Source organism: Mastigoproctus giganteus, chromosome 9 (assembly GCF_048544385.1).
Source record: "Mastigoproctus giganteus isolate SK-2022 chromosome 9, ASM4854438v1, whole genome shotgun sequence".
Lineage (NCBI taxonomy): Eukaryota > Metazoa > Arthropoda > Arachnida > Uropygi > Thelyphonidae > Mastigoproctus > Mastigoproctus giganteus.
Window position 1 is genome coordinate 41,529,871 of NC_143583.1, and position 19,593 is coordinate 41,549,463.

At 39.4% G+C, this 19,593-nt stretch overlaps 1 protein-coding gene across 1 annotated transcript in view; it reads left to right on the top strand.

The window, feature by feature from the left end:
* Positions 1-19,593, top strand: part of LOC150080168 (uncharacterized) — an 86,558-nt gene that overhangs the window by 54,400 nt on the left and 12,565 nt on the right. The window contains exon 3 of the mRNA XM_090381743.1: positions 15,736-15,881. Within this exon, the coding sequence (XP_090237869.1) occupies positions 15,736-15,881 (146 nt within the window). The remainder of the gene's footprint in view (positions 1-15,735; positions 15,882-19,593) is intronic.

Below are 19,593 nucleotides of genomic sequence, written 5' to 3' on the forward strand. Positions count from 1 at the left end.
TTTTTTTTGTCTGCGTGGGTAGCACAGTGGTAGCGTCACTGTCCTCCCCACACCGGGTGGAAAAGGCCCGGGGTCGAATCCCGTCAATGACGCGAAAAACTCTAATGGGTTTTTTTTACTCCGTGGCTGAGTTAGTCGGTCTCAGGCATAGATAGCAAGGTTTTTTTCTCCAGTAATGGGGTTTTTCGTGCAGCAAACAGACAATTCGACCACAGAACACACGCAATTAACAGGCATTAGACACAGCACGGTTGATGAATTTAATTATTCGGGTGGCCTAAATATAATAGTTTTGTTTTATTTTGTAAGTTACCTTACTTTTCGGGAAACCCTACAAGGTTTTCACAAAGATACTTTCAATCAAGAAAAATAGCCATAATATTTGATGCGGCACAACTCAAAGAAAAATCAGGTCTCACAAGCGGCTTCAGTGCAATGGATCACATCGAAACAATGCAGCAACTTATAGAACAGCGCAATGAACACAAACTTCCATTATGCATAGCCTTCATCAACTTTGTCTTACCAGCATCAACTATGCTGGTAAGACAAAGGCCCTGACAACAGATGGGTCGCAAACCACCATCTATCTCGAAGGCGTCCAGATCGAGCAAGTGCAGGACTTTAAATACCTTGGGTCGCTGGTCCAGGAGAAGAAAGTTGCATCCACCATGGAAATCCACAGCAGAATTGGACAGGCGGCCACTGCGTTCGCCTCGCTCAAATGGTGTCTATGGAAGAGGACCAACATTTCCACAAAGACTAAAATCCGACTCTTCCGGACTTTGATCCTGCCCATTCTTCTTTACGGATCGGAAACATGGATTTGTCTCAAGTTAGATTTGAACAAACTTGAGTTGAGGTATTCCAAATGCGATGCCTGCGGCAGATCTTGGGCATCTCTCTTCGCGACCGCATCACTAATGATACCATCCGCGCCAGATGCCAACAGCAACCAACCATTGCCGACCAAATCCAGAAGCGAAGGCTCAGATGGTTTGGCCACGTATGTAGAATGGGCACGAACAGAATACCATCCACACTCCTTTGGAGACAACGACCCACCCAATGGAGCATCCAACGGACCGCGCCTAGGAAAACGTGGGCCAAGCAAGTGGAAGATGACTTGAAGAGCCGACGTCTCGACCTTAACCAGGCCAGGACTGAAGCCATGGATCGTAAGGTATGGAAGAACATCACAGAGCAAGTCCGAAACCCTGCGGCACCTACAGCAGCATACTGGTTGCGTGGCCAACCGCCTCCCCCAGCTGCCAGCTAAGGACCAAAGAAGAAGAAGAAGAACTATAAAAAAGCATTCGACTCAGTCACAAAACAAGCAAAAAACTAATATAGAAATTGATTCTGCCATTAATACCCTTACTATTGGCAAAAGTCCAGGTCTGGACCTCATGGAGGTTTCTGTGATTAAAAGAATCTGGAAAATCAAACCTATCCTTATTTCTATCCTAATGAATTCTTGCCTTCGGTTTGGTGTTTTCCCTGATCGCTGGAAAATTGCCAACTTAAAAATCCTTCCCAAGAGTCCTGGCAATCCAGTTGCCTCTCCTTCTTCTTATCGTCCAATTTCCCTTCTTCCTTTTCTTGGCAAGTTGTTGGAAAAACTTCTGGTTTCACGTTTCAAGGGTTACTATAACTCAAAAAATCTTTGTTCTTCTTCCCACTTTGGTTTCACGCAAGGTAAATCAACTACAGATGCAATTAATCTTCTCCTGAGCACTGTTCGAGCATCTCCTTCTAAATACGTTCTCGGTCTCTTTGTAGACTTCAAAGGGGCCTTTGACACCTTATGGTGGCAGAGTGTCCTGGCGAGGTTTCGGGAGGCCGAGGTCTCCTGTCCTATCTACAAACTAATTTCTAGTTATTTCGATAATAGATGCCTTGTGGTCTCCTCCGGTTTTTGCTCGGTTACGAGGCCGGTTTCTAGGGGTTGTCCTCAGGGATCCGTTCTTGGCCCTGTTTGCTGGAACGTGGTCCTTGATGGATGGCTAAATGTCCCTCATGATGATATTGTCAACATTGCCTACACCGACGATCTTGCCTTGCTTGTACCTGGGAATTCTCGTCTAGAATTGGAAATTAAAGCAAACCACATCTTGGATGATCTTCACATGTGGTGTTCCCTCCATAAACTCTCCATTTCAGTCCCTAAAACTAAACAGGTTCTTCTGAAAGGCCTACTGAATCGTAATCGTCCCCCTGTGGTTAAAATTCTTGACCAGGCTGTTAAATTGGTAAGTGAATATAAATACCTTGGGGTGGTGATTGATGATCGTTTATCTTTCATTCCCCATTGTAAGTACCTTCGGCAGAAAATCCGTTCTCTTACCGGCTGGCTGTTGCGTCTTGCCCGTTCCCTCTGGAATCTTAAGTCGTCTTCTCTTGGTCTTTACTACAAGTGTATCTTCATCCCCATCGTCTGCTATGGTGCTGGCGCTTGGGGGTTCAGAATTCTTAATTCACTGGTCCAAAAATACCTTCTGCAGGCGCAGCGGTCCTTCCTTCTCTATACTTGCAGGGCATGTAGAACTGTTTCTACTGATGCCCTGCTTGTTATTAATGGTCGTCTCCCTATCTACCTGGAAATTATATTGCATTTCTTGTCTTACCATAGGAAATCTCTCTCTCCTGCCTCGGTGGGAGATTTTGCTAATAATTATGAGAACTCTACAAATGTTGATCTGGCCAGACTTTCCAATCTTGCTTTGGAAGAGTGGCAACACTCTTGGGATGATTCCTCTCTCGGCAGAATCACATACGCTTTCTTTCCTCGTGTTTTTATTAAAGATAAAAACTTTAACTGGCTTCAACTTGGGTTATTTCCCACTTTCTTAATCACGGGACATGGAATTAATTCTCGTTTATATAGATTTGGACTCGTCCCCTCTCCTCTCTGCTCTTGTGGCTCTGAGGAGACGGTTGAACATATTGTCCTACATTGTAATTTATATGTGGATTTAAGACAACAATTGTCTATCTGTACAAATGTATATAATTTAGATGATTTTTGGCGCCTGGTTGGGTCGGCGGACTCTCTTTCTGCCTTCTCTTCTTTTGCTAATTGTGTCTTCCGGAGAAGAGCGGCTTTATCAAGGAATAACCCTTGATTTCGTTATTTGTAATTACTGTATTGATTTTTTTTTTTTTTTTTTTTTTTTTTCGAGAGGAGTTTCTTCCTTGCCTAAATTGTCTTGTGTTTTGGACGCAGAGTTTTTGCGTCTTTTTCTGGAGACTTGTTTCAGGTTTTTGCCTGGCCGAGTGGGAGAGATGGACCTCCTCTCTCCCACTTCGAACTCTGCCCGGGTTGCCTGAAATGATTTTCTGTGTTAAATTGTATGTATTTTGTAAATACTGTAATTATCTTGTTAATATCATGGTGCTTTTGTTTGATTTGTTGTTTGCTCTCAGAATTGAGAGTAACTGATTTTATTGTGTTTTAAATCAGCAGTTAATCTTAAATGTTTATATTGTACATTACTTGTGTAGTTAGCTCATTATTATGTTGAAGAGACAGTTTTTCTCTTTTTGCGTTGTCTGTTTGGCTCTGAGGAGTGGGATGGACCTCTCCCTGCTCCCTCAGATCCAACCTTCAGTTGGCTGTTCTGGTTGAGTGAGATGATTTTCCTCTCTAGCCTGTCTTACTGCTGGCTGCTTTTCTTGCTGCTTGTGTTTTGATTTAATTTTGTTTTCCTGCGGGGCTGATTATTTGTTGTATTTTTCTTTCCTGCCTGATTGCAGCTGCAATCAGTTGGGTTTTTGCTAGTACCATATAGTTCTTAGTCTAGCATTTTTAGTTGTAAATGGGTTTTGGTTCTGAGGGGTGGGATGGACCTCTTCCCGCCCTCTCAGATCCAATTGCTTTGTTGGCAATTGACATCCATTTTTTTTTTTTTTTTTTTTTTTTTAATGCTTACCTATGCATTATTGTTAATTCTACGTGTCTTGTTATTTGAAACAAGTTTTGTTTTTCGCAGCTTGTGGTAGCAGCTTTGCACTTGCTGGTTATGTACATATGTTTATAGATTAGATTACTTGTGCAGAGACATCTTCTCTGCATATTAATTAATTATTGTTTAATACTTAACTTATTATTTTGATCTGTTATACTTAGATTTAAATTTAGAATTGCTTTTGATTCGGTTAACTAATTTATTTGTACAGTATTTATTGGTTTTGCCTTTGGCATATATTTGCCTTGGGTGAGTTCTGTTTGTCTCTTTGTGTTTTGTATATATGTTTCTGCATTTCTTCTGGTTGACTATTTCTGTTAATTTCTTGGTTGACTAATTTTTCAGCCAAGATTTTAATTACTTTGTAAATATTGTATATTTTACTCTCTGCTTATGCAGTGTAATTTGTTAATATGTTTACTGCTATGTTTCATATCGGTGACATAAGTATTTATTATTTATCTTAATTTATTCTTTTTTTTTTAAGTGGCTATCTAATAGCCACTTAGTGGGATTCCACTTGTTGGAATCCCACTAAGTGTAATTTAGATAGTTCCTGGAGCGCCTCCTTAGTGGCTAGGGACGGAAGTCGGGACGCAGGTAGCTTGCTCCCTGCCTCCCGGCTGCTAAGACTCCAGGGCCGGCAAACAACAACCATCACAACACACATATATACTTACACACACACACACTTACACACACTTGCCGGCTATAAATAACCTACAGATGCTACAGCGGTATATAGGGGTAACCCTGGAGGCCGCAATCAATACAAGAATACCTTGTCCCTTGTCCCTTGCCCTAATCAACTAAAATGTAGACAGAGCTTACGTCAAAATTTTCTAATTCTTGCCTGACCAATTTTATTGGATACTATGATGTAGTCACAAAAGAACTGGATGCAGGGAATAACTTTGATATTATATATTTGGATCTTAGAAAGGCTTTTGATACTGTTGCACATGGAAGACTGCTGCACAAATTGGAGCAGTGTGGCATTGGTGGCCAATTATTGCTATGGATAAAGGGATGGTTGAATGGCAGAAGACAGAGTGGTAATTAATGGACACTGCTCATCGTGGACTAATATTATTAGTGGAGTCCCTCAGGGTTCAGTGTTGGGTCCATTGTTGTTTTCTGTATTTATAAATGATATTGATGATGGTATATCAAGCTTAATGTCCAAGTTTGCAGACGATACAAAGGTTGGCAGGGTTGTTAAGGACGCTATTGACTATATGCTGCTGCAACAGGATCTGGAAAGGTTGAGCAGATGGGCTGAGAGGTGGAAAATGAAGTTTAACATTGACAAATGTAACGTACTACATATGGGGAAACAGCAACCCCAGAGCAACGTATCAATTCTGTCGTACTACACTGACAGCGGTAGAGAATGAAAAGGACCTGGGGGTAAATGTGCAGGCAGATATGCAGTTCTCTGAACAGTGCAGATGGGCTGCAAGAGTAGCTCATGGTGTCTTCTCAATGATAAACCGGAATTTTTCTAGCAGGGATAGGGGGGGGGATTATTCCCTTGTATAAGGCAATGGTCAGGCCGCACCTTGAGTACTGTATACAGGTCTGGAGGCCTCATTTCAAGAAGGATGTAGAGCTGCTGGAACGAGTACAGAGAAGGGCAACGAGGTTAGTTAACGGAACGAAGGGTTGCTCTTACGAAGAAAGGCTTAACTCTTGCAAATTACAGTGTCTGGAGACAAGGCACCGGCAAGGTAATCTGATAGAGGTGTACAAAGCCTTGAATGGTTTGAGCATGCACAATGCTGATGGGATACTGCCTCTTGCTCAGAATAATCACCTGAGAGGGCATAAATTCAAATTGAGGAAGGACGGATGTAGGATAGATGTGCGGAAATTTGCCTTTAGCCAGCGGGTAGTTGGTTGGTGGAACAGACTTCCATCCCATGTTGTGGAAGTTGATAGCCTAAATAAATTTAAGGCTCAGCTGGACAGGTATTTCGAACGAACGGATGGGTGAAGTGGAAGGGTTTTTGTTTTTTTGGCTGATGCTGCATAAGCTTGCTTCCTTGCATCATATGCCTCTACTAATGCTAATGCTAAAAGGCAATTTCATCGATACCGTCAACAGTGATAAAGTTCAGATGAACACTGAAAAAGGCGTCTGACGAGAATATAGAAAATAGTTTTAGGGAGACAATCTCCCTAAGACTACACTGGTGTGCAAAACTTAAGGACCGACACTATTTCTAAAGGTTACAACCACAAAATCTTTACTTAAGGTATTCTTTACTGATGAGAGTAGATTCAGTCTCAGCAGCGATTCTGGACGTCGGCTAATCTGGCGAGAGGTTGGCACACAGTATCACCCCGCAAACATCACTGAAAGGGAGCGATATGGCGATCGAGGTGTTCTTGTCTGGGGAGGAGGTATCTTGGATGGACGTACACAACTCCAGATACCAGAAGGCGGTACTGTAACCGGTGCACGCTACTGTACTGAGGTAATCCTTCCTCATGTGCGTCTGTTCCGAGGTGCCATTGGCCCCGAGTTCGTGTTTATGGATGATAACGCCACACCCCATCGCATTGTAGCTGTTGATCTCAGGGCCCTGGGTGTGCCAAGCCCATACTCACCAGACGTGAGCCCTTGGGGGAGATGATCAAGATGCTGAGAATTTTGCAATTTCTTATACACTGTTCGTATGGATTGGCCTGCCTGTTCTGCCGATCTAAATCCCATCGAATACATACAGTACACTCTGGGAAGATGCCAAGCGGCAAGTCCACACCCACCAGAAAATGTTCACTAGTTGAAGATGGTGCTGACAATGGAATGGACGATCTTACCACAAGAAATTATCAACAACATTGTTCTAAGTATGGACAGGCAGTGCGAAGCCTGCATAGAAATTAGGGGTGGCCACATCTCTACTGAGGACCACCTCTTCCCTTTTTCCATCTTTGCAAGTGATGCATTTGTACATGGCAGTAAGTGCTATTTTGCAATTTTGAATAAAGTCCTTCTGCACCATTTTGTTTCCGTTGTTGTGTCGGTGTTGTTTCCTTCATCATTTCTGTACCTCACGAGGTTCCTTTCGTATGCTTTTCCCATATCCAGGCTACTCCTATGAGAAACTACAGGTGAAAACCAGACTGATCCTTAAGTTTTGCACAACAGTATATTTTCTGCCAGATTAGAAGAAATTTTTTGCAAGCTAAATTGGCATAATAAAAGACTCAAGATAAATGGAAATTACCTGAATCACTTACGATTTGTAGATGATATTATTCTCGCTGCCGATGATCCAGAAGTTTTGTAGTAAAACATTAAAGAATTTCAGCATGAAAGCAGGGAGTTCGGTTTGAAAATGAATATATGAACAAAACACAGGATATGTTCAACAAATTTACCAGACAAAAGAAAATCATGGCCAATGAACAAGAACTTGAAGAAGTGAAACGGTATGTTTACCTTGGGCAAGAAATTTCAACAGATGGAAACATCATGATTTGAAATTGAACGGCACATAAAATTTGGATGACAAGCATTTGGAAAGCTTAATATAGTTTTCAAGAAAAAATCTGCCACTCTGTCTGAAACGGAAAGTTTTTGGTCAATGTATCCTCCGTCTCCTAATATATGGTTGTGAAACATGGACATTAAATGCCAAAGCTTTTCAAAGACTGAGTATCACACAGAGAAGTATGGAGCACCGAATTTTGAACCTAACCAAAAGAGACCGAAAAACGTGCATGGATTCGCCAACAAACTAAGGTCTGTGACATTACTAAAACAATAAAGAGCCTAAAATGGAAATGGGCAGGTATTATATATAGAACTGACGATAGATGGACCAAACGAATTTTGGAATGGATACCACTTGACTCTAAACGCCCAAGAAAAAGACCAAACATGAGGTGGATCGAAGAAATTTGCTGGTGTACAATGGCAACAGAAAACAGAAGGCTGCAGTTGCTGGAAACCTGTTGAGGATACCAACTTCCTGCAATGAATCAACAAGTTGAAGATGGTGAGGTATACATAAAATTGTACACGGCAAGGCAATCCGGTCGTTTTTGGCTGGGGGGATAAAACTAATTGAACGTTGAAGGTTGCGAGCCAACATGGGTTCTCTCGGTCCTCATAAAGTTCTTGATCACTAATTATGCATCTTTCAAAACAGGATTGAATTTTTCTTGATCAATGTGGAAATATACGCATTGATCGACAAAATTTAATTTTTTTTACATGTAATATGAAAATCTGACAATGTTATTACATGAAAACTAATAACATCCTCTAGTCATCATCATCATCATCAGCCATTTTCAATCCACTGCAGGATGAAGGATTCTCCAGCAACTTTCCAGTCCCTTCTGTTTTGAGCACTGGCCATCCATTTACTACTCAAAAACTCATGAATTTCATCTATCCATCTCCGCCTTTGTCTTCCAGGTTTTCTTCTAGCTCCTCTTGGGTACCATTCTGTTATTTTCTTAGTCCATCTGTCATCATGTCTTCGAGCTATGTGTCCTGCCCAAGACCATTTTAGTTCTTTAGTTTTGATAAGAATGTCCTTTACTTGAGTTTGCTGCCTAATCCATGTGTTTCTCTTCTGAACTAACAGTCTGATTCCCAATATAATTCGTTCCATTCTTCGCTGTGTAGTTCTTAGCTTCTCTTCCATTCTTTTGGTGAGTGCCCAAGTTTCACTTCCATTAGTCATGGTGAGGAGTATACATTGATTCATTATTTTACGTTTCAGACAAACTGGGATATTGCTCTTCAGTATGTGACTATTTCCTGAATGCTATCCATCCAAAATTTATTCTTCTCTTGACTTCCAGCCATTTATCATTATTACAGCTAATAACTTGTCCCAGATAAGTATGACTCCACCTTTTCAATTACTGCTCCTTCAATCATTATTTCCCTTTCTGTGGCATACTTGTTCATCATTACTTTTGTTTTCGTCATATTCATCTTTAGTCCAAAATCCTTACTAACTGTGCATAACTGATTAAGATTTTCCTCTAATTCTTTGGGATCGTGGCTTATGACCACAATGTCATCTGAAAATCGTAAATGGTTTAGGTACTCTCCGTTCACATTGACTCCTTTCTGCGACCAGTCTAATCTTCTGAAAGCTTCCTCAAGGGCAGCAGTAAACAGCTTCGGAGATATTGTGTCTCCTTGTCGAACTCCTTTCTCGATTTTAAATTTGCTACTGTCTTTGTCTAGTCTAATAAAGGATGTAGCACTCTCATATATTTTCTTCAAAATCATAATATATGGAGTATCCTCTAGTACATCCTCTAGCGCGGAAGTTGGGGAGGGGAGAAACATGGCAACGGGCCGCACCTAATGAAGAAATTGGCCATAAGTGGCTCGCAGGTTGCATTGCCTGGTAATATGACCTTTATATAAAGAGCAGGCTTTATTGTAATTTTCCACTGATTTTTAATTTTTTTTTTTTAAATTTCCCATTATTTTTTGCCCTCCACATATGTAAATGAAATGAAAGTAAATTTTGGGGTTCCCGTATCGTGGTGGGAGCCTAGCATTGCCTATTTCAACACACACCCTTAAACGGGCCCTGCTTTAAAATGAAATTTCAGAACCCGTCTGTGCTGTTTTATACCTTATATTATGTTTTGTATACATAGAAAGCCCCTTTGAATACGTATATACTGTATATGAATATGAATGAGTATGTGCTTGTCGGAAACAATTCCCACACACGGTGGAAAAGAATTGAGTTCGAGTCCGTCGATAATGCAAAGAATTTTTATGGGCCTTTTTCACATAACTGAGATAGTCTGTCTCAGGCAAGGTTTTTTTCTCCCGTAAACTCTGGTTTTTTGTCCAGCAAACAGAAAATCGACCCCAGAACACATGCAATTTACAGACAATACATACAGAGCAACAGGGCTTTATTCGCCGATGCTCCTAAAAACTCCACAACTTGTCAGGAGCAACAATTGATGTTACCAACATATTATAATAAAATGATATATATAAATTATACGTGGATATGTAAACCTTATATTTGTATATCTGTGTATGTTTCACACCCACCCCCTAGTCAATAGCTGTAACGGGTGTCTTAGGAGAAAATTAAGATAATAATAATAATTGTCATATTTTAAAGGGAAGGGTAAAGAGAAACAATGAGAGAGATATTATTCATCTGGGACAAACGATATTAAACGAACCACGACCTGACCATTTGTTGGATATAGGACCATGCTAAAAAAAGAAATGCCGCAAGTTAGATCAGAATGTGCATGCGTCCCCAATTCTTCCCCTCGCAATATTCTGAAAGCTTTGTGGATTAGCTGAAGACTTCAGGAAATCTCTGTGGATTAGCTCAACTTCAGGAGTACATTTTTATCAATATGGCCCACACATATAGAAAGAATCAATTTTGTAGAGATGGCATGCATTTGAACAAAGGTAGTTCAAGGATTTTTGCCAGTATCTGAGGATACCGTAAGGGTTCAGAGAAACTATTATTTAGGAGGGAGAAGAGTAATATAGATCCGCACTTATCTAATGATATTGGATGAGTACTTGCACTCATCTCAAGAATTCTTGTTTGGTTCTGCAACAGACGATGTGAGCAAAATGTTCTGAAGGTAGCAACACTTCAAAGGAGCAGGATGATAAAGATAGGGGAAACAAACTTAAATAACTGCAAGGGGAGGTATGTCAGGGTAGTAAACTATAGAAGAATATTTAGTTTTAAGTGTGTAATGTCATGAGAGCCTTATCGATCAATTCAGCATTGAAGAGATTGTGCAAGGCTCAAGGGGTAGAATTTTTCTCAGCCTGGTTGTGCTTGTTAACAGGAGAGACTGCTTCTACAGGGATGGGATACACTTAAATAGAAAGGGTGCAAGAATATTTGCTGATGCTATAGAGACAGAGTTAGGTGGGTCAGAAAACTGCCAGGATACTGCCAGTCAGTGTATCTTTACCAGGATACACTGACTAATACATTAACAGTAGCCGCTGGCAGAGGTAAAAGTGATTCTTGCACTACTGCTATTGAAATGCAATTGGGCAGCAGCCTGGAAAGCAAGGCAACGGGAATTTCCAGGACTGCTGGGAGTCATAGTGGAACAAGTAAATACACGGACTGTGTTAGGGTAACTAAGAGTAGAAACAGATGCACGTACACCAATGCTTGGAGTATAGTTAATGAATTTGATGAGCTTGAAGTGCTAGTCAAGGCATCAAAGGCAGATATTGTTGGGATATCAGAGACATGGTGTCATACAGACATAAGTGCAGAACTGGAATTTGGGGAGTACAATGTGTACTCCCCAAATACACAGGACAGGAGGAGTTATGCTGTTAGTTAAGAACACAAAATCTAAGGTGCATCCAATTGATGTTGGTGGACAATGCAATGTTGAGTCTGTTTGGTGTGACAAGCACTGGGAAAGGAAAAATGAAAGTAGGTGTTATATGCCTAATGAATCTGATGAGTATAATGAGCAATTGTGCGGAGAAATAGAGTAGGCCAGTAAATTAGCGTGTCTTATAATGGGGGATTTTAATTTCCCAGATATTTACTGGAATTTGTGAATTGGTCACACACACTAGCAAGGGTTTCGTGGATTTATTGGATGATTGTTTTCTAGAGCAGCATGTTCGGGAGGCAACTAGAGGGAGTAATTCTCTTCATCTGATTATCAGTAGTGATTCTTCATACATCAAGAATCTGCAAATAAAGGAACCACTAAATGGCAGTGTTCACAGTGTGCTGAAGTGGGATTTACTCAGAGGTAACTACCATTAGGGGTAAAGGGAAGGGTTATTGCTTCCGTAAAGGCGACTACAATGGACTGAGACAGTATTTAAATTCTATACAGTGGGACCAACTGATGATGTTACCAACAGCAAATTCAAAATGGGAAGCATTCAAAGAATTTATCTTAGAAGCCACTAGGCTTTTCATACCAACAAATAAATATTATTCAAGATTTAGGCCTAAATGCATATCAGATGAACTAATTAGACATGTGACAGAGAAGAAAAATGCATGGGATACATATAAATTAACATACGACACAGCAGCCTATGATAGATATAAGCTGGTCTGTAACCAAGTTACAAAGGAGGTTAGGCAGATTATGAGAAATCTTTGGCGAGGATGCAAAGAAAAACAGCAAAGAATTCTTTACTTATGTAAACTCTAGAAGGAAGGGAATGAATCAGATTGGTCCACTTGATATTGAGGTTCAACTGTTGATGATCCTGCTCAGGTAGCTAACAAACTGAATGAATATTTTGCATCGACATTCAGGAGGAGAATGCCAGAGGTGTATTCAACTCTGGCAGTAAGCTAGATAATCTTGTAATAACTGAGAGTAAAGTGGAGGAGAAATTGTTGAAGATAAACACAAGAAAGGCACCTGGGATGGATGGAATCTATCCAGTTATATTAAAGGAGGCGGAAAAGGAAGTAAGGAAACCCATAGCCATAATTATGAGAGTTCCCCCTGGACTCAAGGGAGGTACCCATGGACTGGAGATGTGCAAATGTGACCCCAATCCACAAAGGAGGAACAAAGGGAGACACAGGTAATTACAGACCTGTTAGTTTAACTTTGGTTCCAGGAAAATTAATGGAGGCACTGGTTAAAGAAGCATTGCAGGATCATCTAGACGAGACTTGTTATAGCTGGGCACAGCATGTGTTTGTTAAGGGGAAGTCTTGTCTGACCAATTTGATTGGATACTATGATGTAGTCAAAGGAACTGGATTCAAAGAATAACTTTGATATCATATATTTGGATCTTAGAAAAGCCTTTCATACTGTTGCACATGGAAGACTGCTGCACAAATTGGAGCAGTGTGGCATTGGAGGCAAATTTCTGCTATGGTTAAAGGGATGGTTGAGTGGGAGAAGACAGAGTTGTAATCAATGGACACTGCTTTTCATGGACTGTTATTAGTGGAGTCCCTCAGGGTTGTGTTGGGTCCATTGTTGTTTTCTGTATTTATAAATGATATTGATGATGGTATATCAGGCTTAATGTCCAAGTTTGCAAATGATACGAAAGTTGGCAGGGTTGTTAATGACAGTACACTGCTGCAACAGGATCTAGAAAAGTTGAGCAGATGGGCTGAGAGGTGGCATATGAAGCTTGTTTGTTATTTGGTTTTTAGGAGCATTAGCAACTAATGCCATATTGCTCTGTGAATATGCGGTGGTCATTCCTGACCTTTCCGCATCCTCCATATTTGGTGGTGACGGGCTCGAACCCCAGTCTAATCAAGAAGCATGTGCTACGCACTGCTGCTCCTTCCCAACTCGCTACAGAGGCGCCTGCAAATGAAGTTTAACACTGACAAATGTAAAGTACTACATATTGGAAGCAGTAATCCCAGAGTAATGTATCAACTCTGTGGTACTACACTGAGTGGTAGAGAATGAAAAGGACCTGGGGATAATTGTGCAGGCAGATATGAAGTTTTCTGAGCAGTGCAGCCGGTGTGCAAGAGTAGCTCATGGTGTCTTGTCAATGATATACAGGAATTTTTTTAGCAGGGATAAGGAGGTGATTATCCCCTTGTATAAGGCAATGGTCAGGCCACACCTTGAGTACTGTATACAGGTCTGGAGGCCTCATTTTAAGGAGGATGTAGAGCTGTTGGTGATTAGTGAATGGACAAAGGGTTGCTCTTATAAAGAAAGGCTTATGTTTTGAAAATTACAGGGTCTGGAGACTAGGCACCTACGAGGTGATCTGATTGAGGTGTATAAAGCCTTGAATGGTTTGAGCATGCTCAATGCTGATTGGATTGCTCTTGCTCAGAATAATCACATGAGAGGGCATAAATTCAAATTGAGGAAAGACTGTTGTAGGACAGATGTGCGTAAGTTTGCCTTTAGCCAGCGGGTGGTTGATTACTGGAACAAACTTCCATCTGTCATAGAAGATGGGTAGCTTAAATAGATTCAAGGCAGAACTTGACAAACATTTGGAGCAAGTGGATGGGTGAAATAAGAATTTTTATTTTATGTCTGATGCTATATAAGCTTGCTTTCTTGCATCATATGTCTTTGCTAATGCTAATTCTAATAAAATGGCTGAATTTGAACTCCTGGTTAGGACATCTTATGCTGACACAATAGGGCTAACAGAAACGTGGTGACACCCGAAAATTGAGAATGATTAGTTCCACTATAGTATGTAATGTATATAGGAAAGATACAGAAGATAGAAGGGGGGGGGGATGTCATGTTTATCAAAAGCAGCCCAAGTGCAAAAAGAGCTTTTACTGTCTGAAGTTACATGTACTAGCAAAGAATCTGTGGTCTGAGTTAGTTGGCAGCAAAGGTATGAGGGTAGGAATAATCTAGACCAAAAAATTGTGTAGAGTATGATGATAGTCTCTACATGCAGCTGGAATGGGTATGCAAGCAAATGTCTTATTATGGTGACTTCAGTCTGTCCCTAATTAATTGGAATAAGTGGGAGGGAAACTTACTTTGGGGAAAAATATTTCTAAATAAACTACACTGCTTGACGAAATTGACAGAATGTATAAAAAGTGGTGTAACTCATGGCACTTGTGATGAAGTGGGACAAAATTTGGTGTGGTTGTGTGTACCATAGAAAAACAATGAAATGAGAAGATAGCAAGAAACTTCGGACAGATGTAAGCGATATTAGTTGGTTGGTTGTTGGCGTTTAGTAGCATTGACAACTAAGGCCACATTGCTCCATGTATATGTCTGCACGGTAGCACAGTGGTATTGTCACCGTCCTCAGCATCCCTGATGGAAAAGACCCGGGTTCATATCCCGTTGATGAAGCGAGGAACTTTTATGGGCTTTTTTCACTCTGTGGCTGAGTTAGTCAGTCTCAGGCACCGTAATTGAGCTGCTTGAGTAATGGCACCATGTGCTCTTCACAGAGTTCAGGTACAGCCTGCAGTCAGATTCTTGTTAGATCTTAGTGTGTTGTGAAAGAGGAACCATAAACAACCATGTAGTACAGAAACATAACCAGTTTGGGGAGACAGATTACTGCTATGGGGTGGCAATAGTCCCTGCTCTAAGGAACTCCATCATCAGAAGAGAAACCTGACTACATACATACATATATAGAGATGAGATTCAGTAACACCTACGGTCCTTTCCTCTACTGGCACTTTAGGCAAAAAAGTTTGTTCTCACAGATGGCAATATTCAAGCCCATAGGACAAAGCTAGTCAAGTTGGAAGATGACATGATATCATAGGACAAAGCTAACCATGTTGGAAGATGAGGTGGTAATGTCTGTTTGAAATGCCATGCCTATTCCCCTTGACGTGAATCTCATCAAACACCTCTGGGATATCCTAAAATGTACTGAAGCTTATTCAGTGACAATAAATCAACTGGCAACTGATTCCACAACTTGTCAATAGATCAATTTTATTAATGCAGCTCAGGTGCAAAACGTATTTAGTGGTTGCTTCAGCATAGTAGTCATGTTTGTGCAAGTGCTTCCCCCAACAACAACAAAAAATGCTTTGTTCTTATGTGCCATGTTCTAATAAAGATGCAATTGTTAGCAAATGTTTTCAACATATGCTAATCATCACTTAGCTTCAACTACATCATAAGGTACATTATATTTACAAAATATTTGCACATATTGTGATCCCCCAATTTCTGACTATTGCATTTCAAGCATTTTTAATGTCATACTGCTGTTAATTATTTTCTGAGCATTTAACTGTTGAAACTACTTTCATTATAACTTTTAAATATATCATAATAGGTATATTCATGAAGCTAACCAGTGTTTCCAGAACTTCACTCACAGATGCATGACTCCATTGCAGAGGGAACTGTTAGGTTTTGTAAGTGAAGGGTCAGAGAAGTTGCTAGATGAGTACTGTACCTCTGGAACCGAACTGAGAGCCAGTAAGTTAATTACGTGCCTTACAATTGTGGTACTGTATCACATTATGAGTCAAGGAAGCCTTTTATCTATCTTTAATGAGTTTAGCATTTTATTTTTTAAACATATTAAAATTTCTTATATTGCTTCATTGTATGAACTGCAGTCTTCCCTTTGACAAACTCACCCTTAATAAGCATTGTGACTTCACCTTCCCAGAGTTTACAGTCCTGAGAGGTGATATGACTGCACACAATACAGACAGCTACATCATTTAATGTGTACAAAATAAAATTTAATTTAAAATATTCAGCATTAGAAAGAAATTTATGTACATAACTGTATTATATATAATTTCATTAAAGATTGCTTTCCAGTAGATTGGTCATGCTTTTCCAACTGGATTTTATTATTGCTGATCCACTCTTTAATGACATATATGAACTTTGCCAGGCAGGGACAGAGATGACTATCCCATTGTATAAAGCAACAGTTAGACCATTATCTGGAATACTGCAAACAAGTTTGGAAACTTCATTTAAGGAAAGATGTCGATCTGTTGCAAATGATGCAGAGACAAACAACATTAGTTGAGGGGAAAAAAAAGGATATTCTTACCAAGAGAGACTAGGGTTCTGTAAAAGTTGCAAAACTAGGCACCTGTGGAATGACTTAACTGAAGTGTTAAGGTTTTAAAAGAGCTAACTAAACTAAATTCTGATGGCATCTTTAGCCTTGCTTCCTTGCATCATATTGCCAGTACTAATACTTAATTCAAATAGTGTTCCTTCTATAGTTTTGTGATGTTAATCAAGTGAGATATTTAACAAATATAATTGAGAAGCCTCTTCAGGTAACATTAGGTTATGTTGCAGGAGGAACAGAATACATCCTTGTTTCAAAGCAATACCTAATTATGAACATTTCATAGTCATCATTGTTAAGCAGCCCAAAACCATACTCCAAAAACAGCTCCAGATTCGCTTGACAGAATGTTTTCAGTGTCAATTCCTCCACAACTAACTCTAGCACAACTGCACCAGTCAAAGTGTTGCACTGTTCAAATTGTCAAGTTAATCAGCTATATTAAGAAGAGATTAAATGGATCCAAATCACAACAAGTTATATGATTTGTCAGTGTGAAATATGGGCTTTAATTATCTAGGCAATTGCACTTCAATCAACTTTATATTATCATATAACATCAGTATCAACTTTTAACATTTAAGGCCATCTTGGCAGGGTCTAGTGCATTTCACTCACTTAAAAAAAAAAGTTGCACTTTGGTGTGAAATGGTGCTTTTGGGAGAGTAACCGTCATAGGCAGAAGCACACTTAAGATAATCCATATTATCAAACTTTTCATGAGCTACACTCAAAGATATGCTCCTAGTTGATTCATTAAGGTCTGCAGTTGGTGCAGCAAACATCCACGTGTATTCTTTCTGATCACCTTTTGGAGGAAATGTCTAATACTGGGAAGGTCTGTTTCCTGTTTTTTTTTTTTTGGCTAATGCTGTATAAGCTTGCATTCTTGCATCATTATTATAATTAACTATATGGTGCAAGGAAGCCAGAGGCTTATGCTGCACCAGCCAAAAAAAAAAATTAAATTTTTGAATTACCCAGAGAGAGAGAAAAAGAGTCAGAAGTAGAAGGGCATCACCAAGAAAGAGAAGAATGATGATATCCAGCTCAGGATATCATCATTCTGGGTATGCCAAGCCCAATACTCACCAGATATGAGTCCCTGGGGTAGTCATATGCCACTCTAATGCTAATCAGCTAATTATAGCTGTTATTGATGATTAAGAATTCCTGCTGCTTCTAAGAAAATTCAAACCCACAAACCTTTCCAAAAGGGAATGGCAGGTGATGTGGGAATTTTTTTTTTTTTTTTGGCTGACTGGTAACAGTATAAGCTTGTTTTCTTCCATCCTTCCTTCCTTCCACTACTAATACTAAAAAGATTAACAGGCAGCAAACACCATTATAAAAAGTAATGTACAATAATAAAGTACCAGGAAAAGCAAGAAATAGACAATAAAGAAGGCTGCCCACAAGGACATGGGCAATCATATTGGACAAAGATACTCTATATATAATAGTAAAAAAAAAAAGTAATCGCCTTTAAGGAAATGAGAAAGCTTCATGGAAATGAGAAAGCTACAGAGAAAAGGTCATCCTCTGGATTCTTTTCAGCATCAACTACCACAAAAAGTGGATGCTATTAACATGGCAATTCTTGGCGTAGGTTTTGTACACAGTGAGTGTCCTAAACATTAATAAAAAGTTGAACTGGAATAGACAATCAATTAATATAAATATCAGTCTAATCAAATTTTTTCAGTAGTGACACTCCTCCTGTGAAATGTTCATCACTTTGACCCTGAAAGTAACATGCAGAGGAAAGAATAGAAACTGTGGTCCACTAAGATCTAAAAAAAAAAATTGGATGCAGTAGTTAGTCCACCAAATAGAGGATGCGGAAAGGTCAGGGAATGACCACCGCATGTGGCCTTAGTTGCTAATGCTCCTAAAAACCAAATAAACAAACAAGCAGTAGTTATAGCAGGCAAGATGATTTGATTCTATGACCTGCTAAGACAGTTTGGGTAGTGGGTTGCCTGAACAGGGGTCCTACTACAGGAGTATATTATGTTAAGCTGATGTATATATCACTGAATGCTGAGGTATACTGCTTCACAATGTGTCAGGGAGCAGTCCAAAAATGTAATCTGAAATGCTTTCCTTCACCTTCTCTCAACCTTTTTCTTAAAGATAAGTGGATATTAATATATTGACCTTGTTCTCTTAGACTTCTATCCATTCCACAGGAAGGGCTCTCCCTGAATACAGACCTTTTTTCACAGATGAGGAGTATTTATGGAACAGCAGATAAACTAGAAATGTATCCAGGAGACTTGAGTACTAGAAAATTAAACTAAATGAACTGCCACTGGGGCAAGGATATACTGAAAAATATTTATATTAAAGACTGAATTTTTAATGTTACCAATTTTAATATTTAGAGTCCACTTATCCACCTAATTTTGAATTAGGTGGATAAGTGGATTTTGTGGCATTTATTTATTTACGCTTAATATCAAAAATAAAACATATCTGTTATTTAGAACATTTAACCTTCCATCACTTGCACTCTCAATTTAACAAAGATGTTAAATTGAGAGTGCAAGTGATGCTTGTATGGCATCTGTATGATACCAAATTTTGTTTTAATTATAAAAAGTTGATTTTTAGCTTTTTTACTGATTTCAAAACAGTGATCTATTAATTATGCTTCTGCTAAACCCAATTAAAAACATCATATGAAAATAAACAAGAAAAACCAATAATAAAGTTTTTATTGTAGAATTTTCAAAGTCACTGATCCTCCCGATTGAAACACAGATGCTTATGTGGCATCTGTACTTTTGTTAGCTGTTCGCATATAGCTGGAGAAATCAAAACTCCATGGCAAGATTAGAAACCTGTTTCTGGTGTTTCACAGGTGCTGAATGGGAATTGCCACAAGAGAGAAGCATTTGCACACCTGGAGTCAGTTAAATGCCACACAAAAAATTAATGTCTCATAATTCATAGTATATCAAAATGAATAACCACTTAGAGAATATTGGTGGGAAAAAGTACATGGGAGGATCTGATTTCATTTACAGATTTAATAGTACATATTCATAATAATTTAATAGCAGACAATTTTATGCTTAAATTGAT